Source organism: Brienomyrus brachyistius, chromosome 11 (genome assembly GCF_023856365.1).
Source record: "Brienomyrus brachyistius isolate T26 chromosome 11, BBRACH_0.4, whole genome shotgun sequence".
Classification (NCBI taxonomy): Eukaryota; Metazoa; Chordata; class Actinopteri; order Osteoglossiformes; family Mormyridae; genus Brienomyrus; species Brienomyrus brachyistius.
In genome coordinates, this window is record NC_064543.1 from 14,255,521 (window position 1) to 14,272,303 (window position 16,783).

At 41.2% G+C, this 16,783-nt stretch overlaps 2 protein-coding genes and 1 long non-coding RNA gene across 9 annotated transcripts in view; 2 read left to right on the forward strand and 1 right to left on the reverse strand.

Annotated features, from left to right (window-relative positions):
- myrf (myelin regulatory factor) overlaps positions 1-10,033 on the forward strand; it is a 42,702-nt gene extending 32,669 nt beyond the window's left edge. For 3 of the 6 annotated variants that reach the window (XM_049031527.1, XM_049031529.1, XM_049031530.1), the window contains exons 12-27: positions 779-979; positions 1,220-1,328; positions 1,503-1,612; positions 1,713-1,873; positions 2,141-2,213; positions 2,582-2,664; positions 2,798-2,863; positions 3,011-3,094; positions 3,303-3,376; positions 3,660-3,770; positions 4,046-4,267; positions 4,445-4,538; positions 4,790-4,867; positions 5,283-5,409; positions 6,213-6,287; positions 6,404-10,033. In XM_049031527.1, coding sequence (XP_048887484.1) covers positions 779-979; positions 1,220-1,328; positions 1,503-1,612; positions 1,713-1,873; positions 2,141-2,213; positions 2,582-2,664; positions 2,798-2,863; positions 3,011-3,094; positions 3,303-3,376; positions 3,660-3,770; positions 4,046-4,267; positions 4,445-4,538; positions 4,790-4,867; positions 5,283-5,409; positions 6,213-6,287; positions 6,404-6,493 — 1,758 coding nt within the window. In that variant the 3' untranslated portion in view covers positions 6,494-10,033. The remainder of the gene's footprint in view (positions 1-778; positions 980-1,219; positions 1,329-1,502; positions 1,613-1,712; positions 1,874-2,140; positions 2,214-2,581; positions 2,665-2,797; positions 2,864-3,010; positions 3,095-3,302; positions 3,377-3,659; positions 3,771-4,045; positions 4,268-4,444; positions 4,539-4,789; positions 4,868-5,282; positions 5,410-6,212; positions 6,288-6,403) is intronic. The other 3 variants (XM_049031528.1, XM_049031531.1, XM_049031532.1) reach the window with 3 other exon arrangements.
- LOC125752019 (uncharacterized) lies at positions 1,827-3,550 on the reverse strand. Its single transcript, XR_007400831.1, has 3 exons — positions 3,268-3,550; positions 2,773-3,125; positions 1,827-1,913 (listed from the first exon to the last, which is right to left on the reverse strand). It is a non-coding gene; the product is annotated as an uncharacterized LOC125752019 (long non-coding RNA).
- Positions 10,034-13,640: 3,607 nt separating the features above from the next.
- Positions 13,641-15,933, forward strand: tmem258 (transmembrane protein 258). Of its 2 annotated transcripts, none has more exons than XM_049030234.1 (4): positions 13,641-13,763; positions 14,560-14,669; positions 15,061-15,189; positions 15,405-15,933. In XM_049030234.1, the coding sequence occupies exons 1-3, from the start codon at positions 13,761-13,763 to the stop codon at positions 15,185-15,187; spliced, it is 240 nt and encodes a 79-aa protein (XP_048886191.1). In that variant the 5' UTR covers positions 13,641-13,760; the 3' UTR covers positions 15,188-15,189; positions 15,405-15,933. The 2 variants fall into 2 exon arrangements, with proteins under 2 accessions (XP_048886191.1, XP_048886190.1); XM_049030233.1 differs by having other exon boundaries at positions 15,746-15,933.
- The last annotated feature ends 850 nt before the right edge of the window (positions 15,934-16,783 follow it).

Here is a 16,783-nt window from a genome sequence, read left to right on the forward strand (position 1 = left end):
AAAAAACAACAAAATAAAAACATAAATAACTCTGATTCTGTACTGGATAAGTGGTTATGGAAGATGGATGGATGGAATAATGATGAGGCAAAATGCACAATTGCACAGTTTTATTGTTAATTTTAATGTTATTATATGTTTATAATTTTAACTCGTGTTATGTAAGGCTACATTTTTTTATAAGCAGGCTGTTCAGGCCACTAACTAAACTTTCTGTACTGTACTGATTTGTATCTTAAATCTTATGCAAATCTTATGCCAATGACATTGTAGCATTGCGTATAATTAATACGACTGAAATGAAAAGGAATGACTGAGTTGTGATGGTTGACGTTCAAGAATAGATTGTGTGTAAGTTTTCACATACGAATAGCAATTTGCCATTTATACCAAAAACGTAAAATTATTAATTATAAATAGTTAAAGGAAGCGTTCAAGCAGCAGAACTGTGCCAAAAGAGTGACTGACGTAATGGACCAGATTTAGGGTTTTGATTGCTAGTTAGTTATGGGTAATATACTTGTGAATTAGTCTTCCACAGAATTTTCCTAGCTGCATTCATGCCATGGACATCAGGGCTGAACTGTTCTGGCTGTAATTTATATCAATTGTTATGTTTATCTTTACTGGTGACGTAAGTTCTGTAATGGAATGTAAGTTTGCTTGTTAGTTTCTGACTCCTTTAATAATACATTTTCGCTTGTGTCCCCGTAGGTCTCTCAGTCTGAACTGTGCCTCTGTCTCTTTGCACCCCTGTCCGCTTTTTCTCTTGCTCCAGGCATCCAACCCAGGGCAGTTTGAGAGCGACAGCGAGGTCCTGTGGCAACGGGGCCAACTTCCCGACTCTGTGTACCACCACGGCAGAGTGGGCATCAACACCGACCGGCCAGATGAGGCGCTGGTGGTTCATGGCAACCTCAAAGTCATGGGGTCCTTGGTGCACCCCTCGGACATCCGTGCCAAAGAGAACGTTCAGGAGGTGAGAGTCTGGAGTGCTTGCAAGTCTTCAGTGATGGATAGACCTGACTTAGTCTAAAGGGACTAACCATTTTGAGGTCCCCATGAAAGAGGACACTATCTGCCTGAAGCTTTTCAGTAAAGGAGACCTACCATTGGAGTCCTAGTTGCTGACCTGGTTCTTCTGCGTTTCTCGCAGTATGTCTGTGGCCTTGCTCTACATGTGACTCTTTAAGCCTGTCCATGTTGCCCAATACCTCAGGTAAACACCACGGACAATCTGAAGAGGATCTCTCAGATGCGGTTGGTGCACTATCACTACAAGCCTGAGTTTGCAGCCACTGTGGGGATTGAAAACACCGCAGAAACAGGTAAATTACCTCCAGATAATCAGCCTCCATTGCTCAGAGCCAGTAGCACGCTTGTTGTCAAACTGATGGCTTTTTCAGACTCGTCGCAATATCGTGAACAGCTTAGTTCTCCAGATTGCTGGCATTCTGAATCACAGGCTCACTTCCAAGCCTGCCTGTGTTGTCTCTGTGCAGGAGTGATTGCCCAGGAGGTGCAACAGATCCTGCCAGAGGCAGTTAAGGAGGGTGGAGATGTTGTCTGTGCCAACGGGGAGACCATTCCTAACCTGCTGGTGGTCAACAAGGTCAGGGGAGGTCATTGAAGCCAGCTCTAATCTGTATTATAACCGGCGTGTTAAGCTCTGATCTGATCGAAGGCACTCCTGGTTCCTCCTCCTTACCCAGGACCGTATCTTCATGGAGAACGTTGGGGCGGTGAAGGAGCTGTGCAAGCTGACAGACAACCTGGAGACGCGCATTGACGAGCTGGAGCGCTGGAGCCGCAAGCTGGCTAAGCTACGGCGGCTGGACAGCATGAAGAGCACTGTGAGCGGGGGAACAGTCAGGTGAGGCCTGGAGAGCACAGCCGTATCGAGAGCCTGTGTGCTGGGTACAGAAGGCCATGGAGATCATGGGTTAGCCTCAGGGAAGGAATTGAAGATGAGGGATGTGATTGCAATATATGATATATACTTTACTGCAATATATAATATATGCAATATATGATACTGCTTACTATATACTTTGATATACATCAAATATTTTAATCAGTAATTAAAAGGTTATCAGTAATGCATTGTTATGTCATAGTCTGCATTTTGCTGTAATTTCAGTCAATCAGGAAGTCAGTTCAGTCGAGCAGGAAGTGTTCCTATCAAGAAAAGATCAGGCAGATCGGGAAGCAAGGTCAGTATTGATGTTTTCATTTCAACTAATAAATATATATTACTCTGCTTTTCATCTTCAGTGAGTGAAACTTTAAACTCAGTGCTATAATTCCTAACCCCATGGCGGGGAATTCAAACATTGTGCTGAACAGGATTCCTCTTGTAGTCCAAAAACTTGCAGTTAGACTATTTGGTCGCATTAAATTGCCCACAGGGTATGATTATTGGTATATGCCCTGTGATGGACTGGCATCCCATACAGGTTTTGCCCCAGGCTGTGACCCTGCCCAGATAAATGTTTCGATCTTTATGAATGTATCACTGCAAATGTCAGTGTAATATACATGTAATAATACTTTTCTTGTCCTTGTGTTTCTGTGGTATCAGAGTCCTGCTCCAGAAAATGGCTGCATCAGCCAAAAATTCCTGCAGGGAGCCATTCTGGCCCTGGTCATCATTATGGCATTCAGGTAAAACCACTCGGTGCCAGCTGTAGGAATGAGAGATGGACAGGCCGGGGTTTTCCTAAGTGTGTCAGTGTTCACGGATTGAGGACCAGAATCATTGTACTACTATACCTTCCTCCATATTGTCTCTCCGCAGTGTTGTCTCCATGTCCATCCTCTACGCATTGACTCGACACCAGCAAAGTGAAATAGAGGCTGATGGGTAGGTTTATATCAGATGTGACGCACAGAACATAAGCTGGAATCGAGATTCTGTGCTATGGCAACACGCACCCCTTCAGCACATGCTACACACCTTCAATGTGTGTATTCAGTCATTAAATGTGGTCTCCTGCTCGTTCCCTTGTAGCTCTGCATCCCTCTGCACTTTCTCTGTGTCTTGGACACCTGTCCTCACTGCAACTCTCACGCTCTGTCCATCTGTCTGTCCCTGGTATGTCGCTTTTACTTTTCCTTGTGTTTCTCTACAAGTAAGGAGGACATTTCCGATTTATCCTGAGTCTAACTGTTGGTCTTTCAGTACTATTTGCATAATGCTAATTCCACACGCAGAACTCTGATTCCAAACACTGTTAGGCGTGCTCTGATGTCGTCATCAGTGGCTACCTCTCTGTGCCTCACTCTGCATGTCTTGTCACCAGCAGGTCGAATTCCGGATTGGGATCATCCCGCAAGGCCAGTTTCTCCCCAGCAGCCTCCATTCCTCCACCACAAGGTGAGGCGGACTTCCATTAAAAAGGGTAAACTGGGAAACAGTGTGAAAGAAAGCCATCTCAGTGTGAAACGTGTAAATAAACTCAGTTTGCGCTAGGGATTCTGCTGGGGGAAGAGTATTATTGTTTAAGTCATGTACAGATATGCTAGCCATACAAACATTGATAAGCACCTTTATTTCGATATTCAGAAAATAAGAACCTGATTCTAAATATAGCTCCTGACATCTTTCTTTTTGTCATACCCAGTCTTGAGCTGACCTCATGAATTTTCATGTTTTACAGTCCCACCTTCTCCCTCCATGTCCAATAAAGATCTATGCTGCCCTTCTCCAACTTCCCAGAGCAACCAGTCAACCACAAGTGTGTTGCCAAGCAACAACCAGTCAACATCAGGTAGAAAAAAGTCACTTCTGTCCTCGTGGATTCGTACAGTCCTTATAAAAAATGGAGACATCTAGATTAGAACCAGTGATGGGAGAAATTTAGTTTTGCCGCACACCAGCTTGAATTGGGTTACTGGCCTCCGTCATTCATTAGGTGGTTTAATGCAGAGCAGATAGATCCCACCCATTCTGTGTTTAGAAGCCTCGTTCCTTGCATTGCTAATCATTAGACCATTATGTGCATTTTGAATTTTGTTGCAAATTTGCAACTCTTATCTATTTCAGAGCCCGTCAGCTTAGCCCCAACCCCAGGCAGCACCAACAAGAAGGCCAAGTCTCGTCCGATAGAAAAGGACGCACGTCACAGGAACCGTCTGAGTCACACCTCGGCACCAGCACCCTCCTTCCAATCCAAGACCAAGAGACCCCTGCCAGCAGACCAAGGCAGCTCAGGCATGGACAAATGGCTCCCAGCTCCCCGGCAACAACGTAGCATCCACACAAGGGGTGAGAGAGTCATATAAGCACAGAGTGGGATGTAAGGGTCAAATCAACATACAAGTTCAAACAAACCCAAACCAAAGGCCGGGTCCCACCATATGTAGCAGTGTTATATCTGCAGTCAACTGCTTAGTTATTACAGAGTGTTTCTTACTGGAGGAAACATTTTGCTGTTTGCTATAGGTCGAAACCCCGCCCCCTCTCTGACATCAATGCGAATCCTGGAGACGGGCCAGCCTATCACCATGGAGTTCTGTCCTTTGCCTGATAGCTGCAGGTTTGTGTGTGCGTGTGTGCGTCAACAGTAGATAAGATATTACAGATCAGCATTAACCCAGGAAAAACAGTGCAGGTGAAAATGCATTTATAATTGTCTTTTTAGTGCAGGTGGAAATGATTAAAATGATTTAAGTTTAGCCAAATAATTTAACATATAAAAACATTAAAAGATGGATGTAACCTCTGGTATCCTTAAGTGATGTTTTCCTTTATTTTAAATTCATTATTGTGATTTTGTGATTGCTTTAGAACTGGAGTCCATAGCTACACTGTCTCTCTCCATGGAAACAACTACACCTCTCTTTCCCATGTGACTCTACACATGAGGTATGTACAGAACACATGCCTACATGCACACTCATACACTCTCACACAATCAGCAACGCTGCACGTTCTTCATCTGAAACATTTTCAGCAATGTGCTTTACTTGGATTATTGAATTATTTTATTAAGTATATTATGTTGCAGTAATGTCCAGTTAGTGATATAATTCTGGGTACTAATAAAATATTTATTTTCAAAATTACATCAGTAAACAATGACCTTATGTAAAATGTTATTCAGATAAGTAAGGTGTAACACATAATTAGGCAAAATGTACAATACTGTATACCTTTCATAACTTATAAGTTAGTAGTAATTCTGTTTAATTTACATTCTATGGACACAAAAACTAATGTGAAACCCTTTTACTGAATATGTAAATCAAAGAAGTGCTTTTTATGGACGTCCTGTCTGCAGGTCCAACATCAGCGTTTTGGTGTTCCAGTGTGGCGTCACTAGGGGGCGTCACTGTTCACCCTATCCTGACATGCAGACACAGCACAGTGCAGAACAACCACAGAGCGAGCAGAATGTTTTCACAAAGGTAAATGCAGACTGAAGACCGCTGAAGTAGCATCAGTCCCTATGTTCCAACTGGCTCTTCAGTTTGTTGGCATGCAGACTACGATATGGGCCTAGCAGGTCGACAAGTGGTTAAAGACATGAACTGAGGACCTGAATGTTGGTAAAGTTCCTAGACTGGCTCTACTGTAAAATCCTTATGGAGCCTGAGATAGTACTGAAAAATATGCATATCAAGAAAAAAAAATGTGGGTGGAACATGACTCAGTAGATAGCACTGTGGCCTTATAGAGTTGTGGGTTCGAACCCAAGCCCACACTTTCAAAAAAAAGTACCAATTTGTATTTTTGAGGGTACAATTACCTGTCACTGGGGCTGCCGCCTTGATGGTCTACCAGTTGTACCCTAGCTGTAGGTAAATGTATATTGTAAGGTACAAAAATGGACTCTCTGGAACATTTTTGTACCATTGGGGGTACATTAATATTGTTTGTACCTTGGGGAACAAAACTGTACCAGGGCTGTAGCCTTTGTTCTGACAGTGCAGCTCTGTCTGCATAGATTGTACAGCTTCCCCTCTTATTCCCTCCATAATGCGAAAAACTTAATAACTCAGCAAGCTTAGTTTGTGTCCTGCAGTGAACCTGCACCCCTTTAAAGTAGCTCTTGCCTTGTACCCTGCTCTTTCTGGGATATACCCCACATTTACTGTGACCCTGCATTCTATATTGTATGTGGTAATGGAAAATGGATAAAAATGCTTTGTGGCTTTAAAGTGTCTGATAAGCAACTAAAAATGTAAATGTTTAACCATCTAATCCTCAGGGGCAGGAACACTTATGGTCTGTGCCAAGACTGTCCTTCCAGGACGTCAGCTACCACTTCCGCGTGGCGCTGTCTGTAAGTAAACACAGATACATGGGTATTGCATGTCAGCTACCCAGTCTGTTTTCACTTTCCTGTATACAGTACTTATATTTTTCTTCCACTGACTTTTGCCCATTCTGTACTCACAGAAACAAGTAATCTGTGCCACCAGGGAGGAGAAAGAATACATCGGTCAATACTCTGATTACCACTTCCTGTTTCAGCGAAGCTGTGGATGAGAACAACGTTTATGTAAGAGGAGTGCATTATGGGAAAAAAACAATGCCCCAATGTTCCTATTCCGCACTCCATTAAGAGCACCTCCTTTCTGGGGTTCCCTGTTTTTTTGAACCTACTCTTCTTGCTTGAACAGAAAAGCCATTAACATTTGTTACATTTTTAACCAGTTTTTTTAAGTATATATTTATGGGGGGGAAATAAAACTGTGTAATTTCACAGATTTAGCCTTGGTTTAAGAGAGCTTATATAACAGCACATGTTTGAATTGTGCTCTGAGTGTCTGCTTACAATTTTTAATGCCCCATGACAACATCTGTATACCACAGGCCAATCTGTAGTTACTGAATAACTCTTTTAAGATGTGCAGCTGTGGGTCCATCAATTAACGGAGATCAGTTTCTACATTCAGCGTTATTTGGAGGGCCTGTAATGTTAGTTACTTATCTTCTCACTTCCAACCCCCTTAATTCCAGTGGGTTCATCTGAAGCTTTGTTACCTGTGTTCACACAGGCAGACCCGACTTCATAGTGGAATTTATTTTGATGTAGTACAAGAGCAAATTGGATGAAACTCACTGTAACACTCATTGCAGTGATGCAGCACGACAAACCAGATAAACTGGAAATATGGAGCATTAGACTTACTCGGCGTTATAAGCTCTGTGTACCATCTCTGAGTGATGTTCTCCAGCTGTCACAGGTGGTGAAATGCTGTGTAAAACACGTCTACATTAACAATTGTAGAAAGTCAAATTAATCTGAACTAAAGATCAGGGCAGGTTTGTGGATGTTAAATCTGCAATATCTTTGCAGAATACTGAAATATAAAGAGATTAAGGCCTTGTGTGCTTACAGATTATTAAACTGGAAATTGGATCAGTTCCGAAGTACGAAAGGCTACGGATACTTTGGACATGACAATTAAATTCACTCCCACATCCCCAAAAAAGAAGCTGGGGTCTTTTTCCCCCAAACTTGTGTAATGTTTTATGATACTGGTACATTTGAACTGGAATGCACAGCCACTGAATTATGTGCAGACTGAATCTTTTATTCCATTTGAAAACCTTTTATGAGACACTCTCCTATGTATTGATACTGGAGCGTCGTATCACCTGATAAACTGGATCAACTGAGTCTGACACTGTATCGTGGCCACATAACCTGACTTCACTAGTTAGGTTTAAGCCATTAATGAGTTACTGGATCCACTTTAGGCTGCATCACTGGATTTCTTGATCACTGTCAAGTTTGAATTCACTGGATCAAAGCAATGCTCACTGCTGTACCCTTCAGTACCAAACCTTGAGATTTATAGCAAATGGCTTTATACTTCAGGAATTGAGCTTCTATTTATTCAACTGGGTCTTTTTGTTGTTTTCTGTGAGTGTAGGAGAGTTTCATGCTGATTGTGGGTATGAGTGGGCTCAAACCTTAGTGGTCTCGGGGAGAGGAATGAGCCAGGATGCACAGTGAGGGTTGACTCTGACCTGGAACCTGCATGATGGAACAGTTGCGGTCACCTTTGTAGACCAGCTGTCAGAGGTGCTGAAAATAAAGCATTTATTCCTATCCTTCTCCCTTTGCTCCTGTAGGCACTCTGCACTAGCTCCTCCGTTCCTGTTTCCCCCCCCTCTCTCTTTTACTTTTCTGTCCTTCTAAACAAGCTTCCACCAAGAGATATAGTTAAATGGTGCCATGTGACTGATTTGCTTCACATATGCGAGGCGACGAGGACCTCAGTGACGAGGACCTCAGTGACGAGGACCTCAGCCTGCCCCAGCTCTAGCCCCCCCCCCCCCCCCTTCTCACTGATCAGTAATTGCCTGAAGCCATCTGGCTGACTTTTATCTGACCCCCTTTCACCATCTCACCAACCTCTCTGTAACCCCCTTCCCATCCAGACGATCTCACTGATCTCTCCATGGCCCTCTCAGAGCATCATGCCTACTTCTAGGAACCACACACACACATACACACCAGACATGCCAATAGTGTTTTACCCTGATAGGCAACAGTGGCCCAGTCATAAGCACACATTATTGATCGGATACATACAATTCATATGTCGGTTTATGAACCTGCAGAATAATGACAGATATTCATACTCTGGATTTTGCCTGGCACTTTTTTCATCCTCTTCCAGCAAAAAACATTCCTTTATTCTTGACACTTTTTTTTTTGATCCTTTTTAAAGAAGAATATTTACTTGCCGTCTTTGTATAAACATAATATTTAGCTGTTTGTGATAGTGGTGAGGGCTGTCTTTCTGGGCTTCAGTGAGTGAATGTTGTTGGAATCGGGAATTCAGGAATTCAGGTATTCCTACATATACCTAGACTTTAAAGACCGGGACTCGCTGAAAAATAAAGCAGGCATTTCCCCATGGCAAAAACACACATACTGTGGCATTCTGGCAATTCCTCGTGAACCAGGCCTCCCCAACCAAGGTTTTTATGCAGTTGTCTGGCACTCAGCTTGCATTGAGCTGGCTTTTTGTTCCCAAAAACAAGTGTGGTTTAACAAACTAGAAAGCATCATATTAACTTCTGAAATAGAACAAAAGTGAAGTGGAAGTATTTTCAACCATGTATCCTCCGCCAAGGCTAACATATGCTGTATATCACTCCTTTTTGCCTGATCAAGTATAACCACTAGTAAGGGGAACTAATCTTTTTGGACATAACTGATACAAAAAGAAGAAAACCTTATGTTTAGGGCACTTTTCTTTACTTTTATCCCCAAGGACAAATTTACTTCCCTCTTCATGGGTAAACGCTTGTTTTATTTAAGATATACATACTGTACCATTATTAAATGTTATACTGCACTTCCAGTTCATGTAAATATGCTGATCTTTTGGAATTTTGACTGGTTTTAAATATGTGTGTTTTTTTTTGTAATTTACTAATTTGTCTGACCTGTCTGATTTTTACACCAGTCACACAGTTGCCTTACCTTGTTATGCTGTTTTTCATATTGTATTGTCATTTTTAATATTATGAGAAGTGTGAATGTCAACACAGCATGGGGGCGTATGCTGCAGCCCAGACTTTTACAGATCAAGATCATGGTGGTTTTTTTAAAAAAAAAATTCAAGTGTGATCATTTGCCTGAGTGAATTAACATGAAAATGTCTCAATAACCACAAACAATAACTGCCTATTGTTTTCTTTTTTTTGGTATGAATTTTTTAACCAAAATGTACTACCTGTAGGTGATTTCAAGTAGTGCTGAGCTTCTTCACTCAGCGTTTTTCAGGAGATCATGACCAACTGTTTTGGAAATTTGGTTACAATGTCAGTCTTACAAGCACCCTTCATGTACAGTCGTAGTTGAAACTCCTCCCCCAATTTCCCTCACTTGTTTACTTGTTTGTTTTAATATTGTATTAGTCTCTACCTTCCCCCTCCTCACTACATCTCTCATTGGTTGATATGCTTATCTATTTTTGGCCCTTTCCCATTTGTACCTCCCTCCTCTCATTGATTCACTTGTTTGTTTGTCTTAATGCATTATCATTATATTATATGACATTATTTGTGGTGTCCTGGTTGTATTCTTTCTCATGGTGCACCTCCACATACTTGTAACTGATTGGCACATGTACTGTGTGCATGTATACACAAGATATACTGTGTGGGGATGTGTGTATAAATATATAGGCTTACGTATGTGTGTGTTATGCGAGTGTCTTGTTAAAAAATTCAAGACACCTGGACACACAAGACACCAGCTGTAAAAAATGTCAGCTGTGTGAGTTCTTTGGTATATGGGCAATGGTTAGCCAAAATAAACAATATCAAATGAAAACTTGTTGTGATAATCACACCATAACTAGATATATTGCTTCAGCAATGCAAGTATAACTACCTGGCTACACATTAAGTCTTACTATTGGCTCAGTCATATAAAATTGCATCCCTCCAAACATTGTCTGAAATTGCTCCCCTTATTTAGGTTTGAGGAGGTCCAGAGCCTATCCCAGAGGCTACAGGTGCAAGGCAGGGAACAACCCAGGATGGGGCGTCAAAAGTTAATTTTTACATTTGACAATTCTAAAGGGTTACCATCAAGTTAGGTAGAGTACAAAAGTCATTTTAATCATGAATGCACAAATGTATCAGACTGACAGATGTCTTCACAAATTGTCATTCTTCACAAATTGTCATACAGACAGTGGGAAAAAGATCAACACCCTTAGTGAGAAAATAAGTCAGAATGGCCTATGTACACCCACAGAAATGCAAGAGCCATCCTGCCATGAAAAAGTTAATGAACTCAAACCTGAATTACGGAGGTGGAAAACATTGTTCAAGATATAGTTCTGTCCCAATAAATAACATCCCAATAACTGCAATTTAAGGTCTAGTAACTGGAAAAACTACATTATATCAATATAATTGTCTTTCAACAATTTGTCAGGCACTCAGAATCCATAGATGAAGACATTATTGCTGTAACCAGAAAGTAGTGATTACCACTGACCTTACCTTCTGAGTTAAGAAAACCACATAAAGAAATACACCAGACATAATTAAAGAATTTGTTTTTGAAATGCATGGTTCAACTAAAAATAAGAGATGGTAAGTTTAGTTTTCACATTTAACTAGAACACTGGAATAATATCTGGTGTCCCTTGCCTTATGCTTCCTGAGAGAGAGTCCAAGGTCACTGCAACCCTGTAGTGGACATCGTGGATGACGCATGGATTCATAGATGATTTCGCCAGGGGTGCACGCAGTGCAAATGCACCCCCTTACTGGTTCGGTGAAAATGCTATTGGAACTTCCATCCATCCATCTTCTCCAGTAACCACTTGTCCTATTCAGGGTCACAGGGGGTGCGGAGCCTATCCCAGAGACCATGGGAGCAAGGCAGGGAACAACCCAGGATGGGGCGCCAACCCATCGCAGGGCACATTCACACACCATTCACTCACATATTCACACCTAGGGGGAAATTTCGCAACTCCAATTAACCTCAGCATGTTTTTGGACTGTGGGGGGAAACCGGAGTACGCGGCGGAAACCCCACGACGACATGGGGAGAACATGACAGCTCCACACACACGGTGAAGATAACAGTGATGGTGTGAGGCAGCAGTGCCAATAGCTGTACCACTGTGCTGTCTCCACAACTGGAGCTTAAATTATTCAGTTTTATTGTTCAAAAATCATAAAGTTAAGTTATATTTGGAAATGTGGCTTGTGTTAGTTGTATAATTCTTTTTTTTTTTTTTTTTAAAAAAAAAACAAATTTATTTACCTGAATGGATGATAAGTTAGGTTGTCTGTTTGCACCCCTTGGGAGAAAAAGTTAGAGGTTCCTACGTATGGATGGACAGAAAGAAATGGCCAGTAATGTGTATAAATTTGCGTGCAGGTTGCAAAAAAAGAAGAAAAGAAATTGTGCTTTATTACCACTAAATTGGTAATGAGGAAGGACTATTTTAACAATATTTAAACATTTTTAAGCTTGGACTGTTTGACAGAGATCTCCGCTGTGTGTTTCGACATTAATGTCAGCCGAATGAGAATTTTGTTGAATCCATTCAGACCACAGGAATAAATGTTGATTTTCAACTTGAGAATGAAACTAGGATTACGCTTAATACAATATTAACAGGACAAGCAGGTATGAAAAATGGATGGATGGATCTTAGAAAACAGCAGTTTTTTAATTCTCTCTCAGCTTAAATAGTGCTCACTGTATTTTCACATGTATTTCCACGTGTGCTTCACTATGCCCAGTCTTAACATTACTCACAGTAAAAAAAATTATGTTAAATGAATGACAACTGCGACATCTAGTGACCGGACCGAATGTACTGTAAGCTACAGTATGCTTAAGTCTCAGACAATCCTACAATTTTATTTGAAATTTTTATCGGATTTTTGTAGGATAATTACATAATTTGTCCAATGTTTAGATGAAATGAACTGCATGAAATCGTAGAAACCCTACAAAAAAGACATACATCTGAATATAAACTTAGTTCATTCAATTAAATAAACGTGTAATGTTTAATTAAAACGAATTTACAATGACCACTATGCATTTCACTTATGCAGTAAAAACAATGACATCAAGTTATTTTAGTCCATTGCGATTACTAACAACTATCCCGTGTAATAAAATGAATGCCTTAAGCAAAAGCATTATATCTAATGTCTTTATATAAAAATTTTCAACAAACTCAAAAAGCAAGTAGCCATAGGTGGCGAAAAAAGCTCGAGTGCAATATTAGATTTGTCAATTACGTTAATTACAGGAAAACACCCGAAAATGCTGAAACCGAATTAAAATGAAATGGTGAAAAGCACTAAAATAGCACCTTTAAGCCACCAACATCCACATTCAGAGCTTCCACTGTCGGCTGCTCCCGCTAAGAGTCGCCACAGCCAATCATCGCCTCGCATCTGTTCCTGCATCTTCCTCTTAAACACCCGCCCCTTGCATGTCCTCTCTTACCGCATCCATAAATCTCCTCTGCCTTCCTCTTTTCCTCTTGCCTGGCAGCACCTCCTCAGCACATGTCCAAACCAACGCAATCTCTGGCGTTGTCTCCAAACCGTCCAACCTAAGATGTCCCTAATATACTCATTCCTAATACTGTCCAAGCTCGTCACTCCCAACGCAAATCTTAACACCTTGACTGCCACCTCCAGCTCTGCCTCCTGCCTCTTCGTCAGTGCCACCGTCTCACTACCATCTTGAAAACCTTTTCTGTCACTCTTGCCAGAAATCACTCCTGCCACTCTTCACCTCGTCACGTTCCTCGTTAGTCTGAACCGTTGATGCCAAGTATTTAAACTCCTCCAACTTAGCCAGCTCTACTCCCCGCATCCTCACGCTTCCACTGTCTTCCTTCTCATTCACGCACACGTAGCCTATCGACGAATCATTGCTTTTGTAACTAAAGTTAGTTACATTTCTTGTAATTCCACAATATCACCGAATACATGAATATTCTCATATGCACTTAAGTGATGTTGAACCTCATAAATAATAAAGTTGTACAAAAACTGCGCTATACAAAAATAAATTTGTTGTTGTTGTTGTAAGATGATAGAACTGGGCCATACATCACGCAGACTTCAGGAGCGTTCATCTATAGGTAGGGCCTCGCGCAAATATGGACGACAAGAACTACAGCTCCCACAATTCAATGCACACTAGTAGCGTCTACAACACGCGACTTCCGAACATACGTGGCTTTCCCGGAGACTGTGAACTAGCCCAGTGCTTGGCCTACGCTGCGCAATGGTAAGTTTGAGCTTTATATCATTGGAATCAGTGTCAAACGCATTATAAGAGATGTATTTACTTTTACTAAATGCGTTCAGTTTATAGCAGCATATAAATGGCATGGAGAGGTATCAGTTTTTTTTACCAACTAGAAGTCGCGGCATCTTCTCTGACGTTTCATACAGAGCAAGGTTGCTGGTTAGCATTGCCGTTGCATTTTCAATCAACTTGTTCGGTTGACAATATGCTTAATAAAAACTATCAACGCGAAACCCTTAAAGTTTGCTGGCTTGTATGCGGATAATGGCATGGTGCTTCGCCGCAAGGCCAAGCTGTTGTTTTCGCACATTGATATCCTGTTAATGATATGACGATTGAAAAGCTATATGGTGCCAGTAATGAGATGTTTAATCGAAACGCTTATCTTATTTGAAATATTTTTAGAATAATTTTGGACATATTTTAATCAAATAAGCTTGTTAATGGTCTCGTTATCACAACATTAGTTTTAGAAAACTTGTGTGGTCAATGGTCAAATTAATTTTGAAAGTTTAAGTAATATTTTGGTAGTTACTTATTTTATTATGTAATGTATTTCTGTTTTGTTAGCTTCGTTTTTGCGATTTGGCAAAAACACATTCATTGAGTCAGAGCCTGTACCAACAACAGTGCATTTTTTTATGTAGGTCCTTGAATCAATATTTTAATTTTTGGTTGGCAAGATGTTATACTTAGTTTTTGCACATGTGAAGCTGAATAATGTCTGGATTTAGGGAAGCCGCGGGGAGATCCTAATAACTATTGTTCTGTGCAGGAGCTGGAGGCCATGACGAGATATACCAGCCCGGTGAATCCGGCAGTGTTTCCACACCTCACAGTTGTTCTGCTGGCCATCGGCATGTTCTTCACAGCCTGGTTTTTCGTGTATCCTTCTGGATGCTTGCTGGCGTTGGCTAAATGTGGTGCCTTGCAATACATGCTGAGGCTACATTGCTCAGCTTTGGGTTGGGTTGTTTTGAGAAAAGACAGCAATATTCTCAGGCTGTGGTAAAACCTGGTAACATGAGAGGTTTAAGAATAATCAAGTGGATATGAGAGATGCAAAGAGGCATACAAGCAAGGGTAAGTATATATAAGTAGATGACCAGAAGTATCTGCTAGAACCTTATACAAGTTATTGGTAAACTGTCTGGAACTAGGACAAAGCAACTGAGGGGCATGTTGCAACAGCAGGGATGGTAGTAGACCAGGTCAAAGCTGTGTCATGAATTGTAGTAGATGGGGATTCTAGTGGCACTTAACCATTCTGCCCCAGCTATGAAGTAACCTCCACGAAGTACACACGGGACGTCTACAAGGAGCTCCTCATCTCCCTGGTGGCCTCACTCTTCATGGGCTTTGGGGTTCTCTTCCTGCTGCTGTGGGTTGGCATCTACGTATGAGGGTGAGCAACATACAAGCATGGTGATGTTTGCTTTAAGACATGTTGAAACTGCCGATTTAAACCAAAACAATATTATTCTTACATGTAAAGTAAGTTGAAGTTGATTCAGCACAAGAGTGCCTTTTAACCTTACGTCGGTTTGTCTTTTTGCAAACCAGGCATATCCTTATTGTCGAGACCTAATAGCTTTATGTTTTTTTTTCTTTATTTTGCAGAATATGTGCAGTTGGATGGCTTGTTCAGTTACACTTGCCAACTGTCTTCCTATTTTCTCTCTTTTTGTATTATTGCTTAGTGAACTAGGCTTGTAGATTAATAATGTCACCAAATGAGCTCCGGCCGTGGTGAATTGAGACCCCATGAATCTGGATTACAAATATCATAGGGTGGAGTAATACAACATGTAAAGTTAGGAGTAATTTCTGATAAACCACTATCAATTGCATATTGATGCAAGCAGAGATACCAGGTATTACAGGTGTCCATGTGCTTGCCCAGTACTGCTGTTGTAAGAACTGTTTGAATTTCATGTTTCCTCTGTGGTTTCCTGTAACAGGTGCTCATAATGAAGACGTGGATGAATCTGAGGTGCATGTTCCACTGGTGGCCCTATCAAGACAACATGGGTCTCCAATTTGGAAGTTGGGACTCCGGGTTTTCTTCACTAGGGGAGGGATTGGGATGGTTTGGATTTGTTGGAGGAGTTGGTCAGTCACCAGTAAATAAGATTTGATATAAAATGCATTCTGTTGTCCTTGGATTTTGTCTCTCAGTGACTGAATTTATTTGCTATTGTTGAAGAAGCAAACGAAATTGCCAAAGATATTTGGTTCAGAGTAACATTTAGCCTACTTGCTTTACAAGAGAAAATTCCTTAAACACTGGAAGGGGAGGCCTGCATGGTGGCTGAAATGTTAGTACTGTCGCCTCACATTTCCACTCTGGAGTTTACATATATTAGGCAAATTAGCATCTCTAATTTGCCTATAGTGTGTGCATTCGGACATCCCATCCAGGGTGAACCACAGTTTAATGCTACCTGGGACAGGCTCCAGGTGACCCTGACCAGGATAAGTGGTTAGAAGATGCATGGATCAATGGATGGAAGAGAAATTAAAGCTTTTAGTCTATATACAAATGGCACTTCCCCCCTGTGTAGGATCTGTTCAGCAGTTCAGTCAGGTGGAAACGGCTGTCTTCGCTTCCTGACTTAGGTGTGATGTTGTTCTGTGACAAAGGCAACGGTGTTGATTTACCACAGCTCAAAGTCAATGCTCACCCTAGCCAAACACGGAAATGCTGCGGAAAATGCAGAGAAGAGGCTGTAACTATATTGAAAGGAAATTTTGTTTCTAAATTAAATGTCTTAGGTGAGCCAAATGAATTTTGAAAATCGCCTTACAAAATGTGCTGTTGAGTTAAATAAGACCTCATGTCATTTTATATGCGAATTAATTTACAAGCTCCACATTTCAACCAGCAATCTGTTATGCATGTTTAATACCCAGTAGGTTGCTTAACTGAAATGTAGCGGAATAAGAAGTTAATTGGCTGTTGTTTAGGCCATTTAGAGACACCACAAACTGTGACGAAA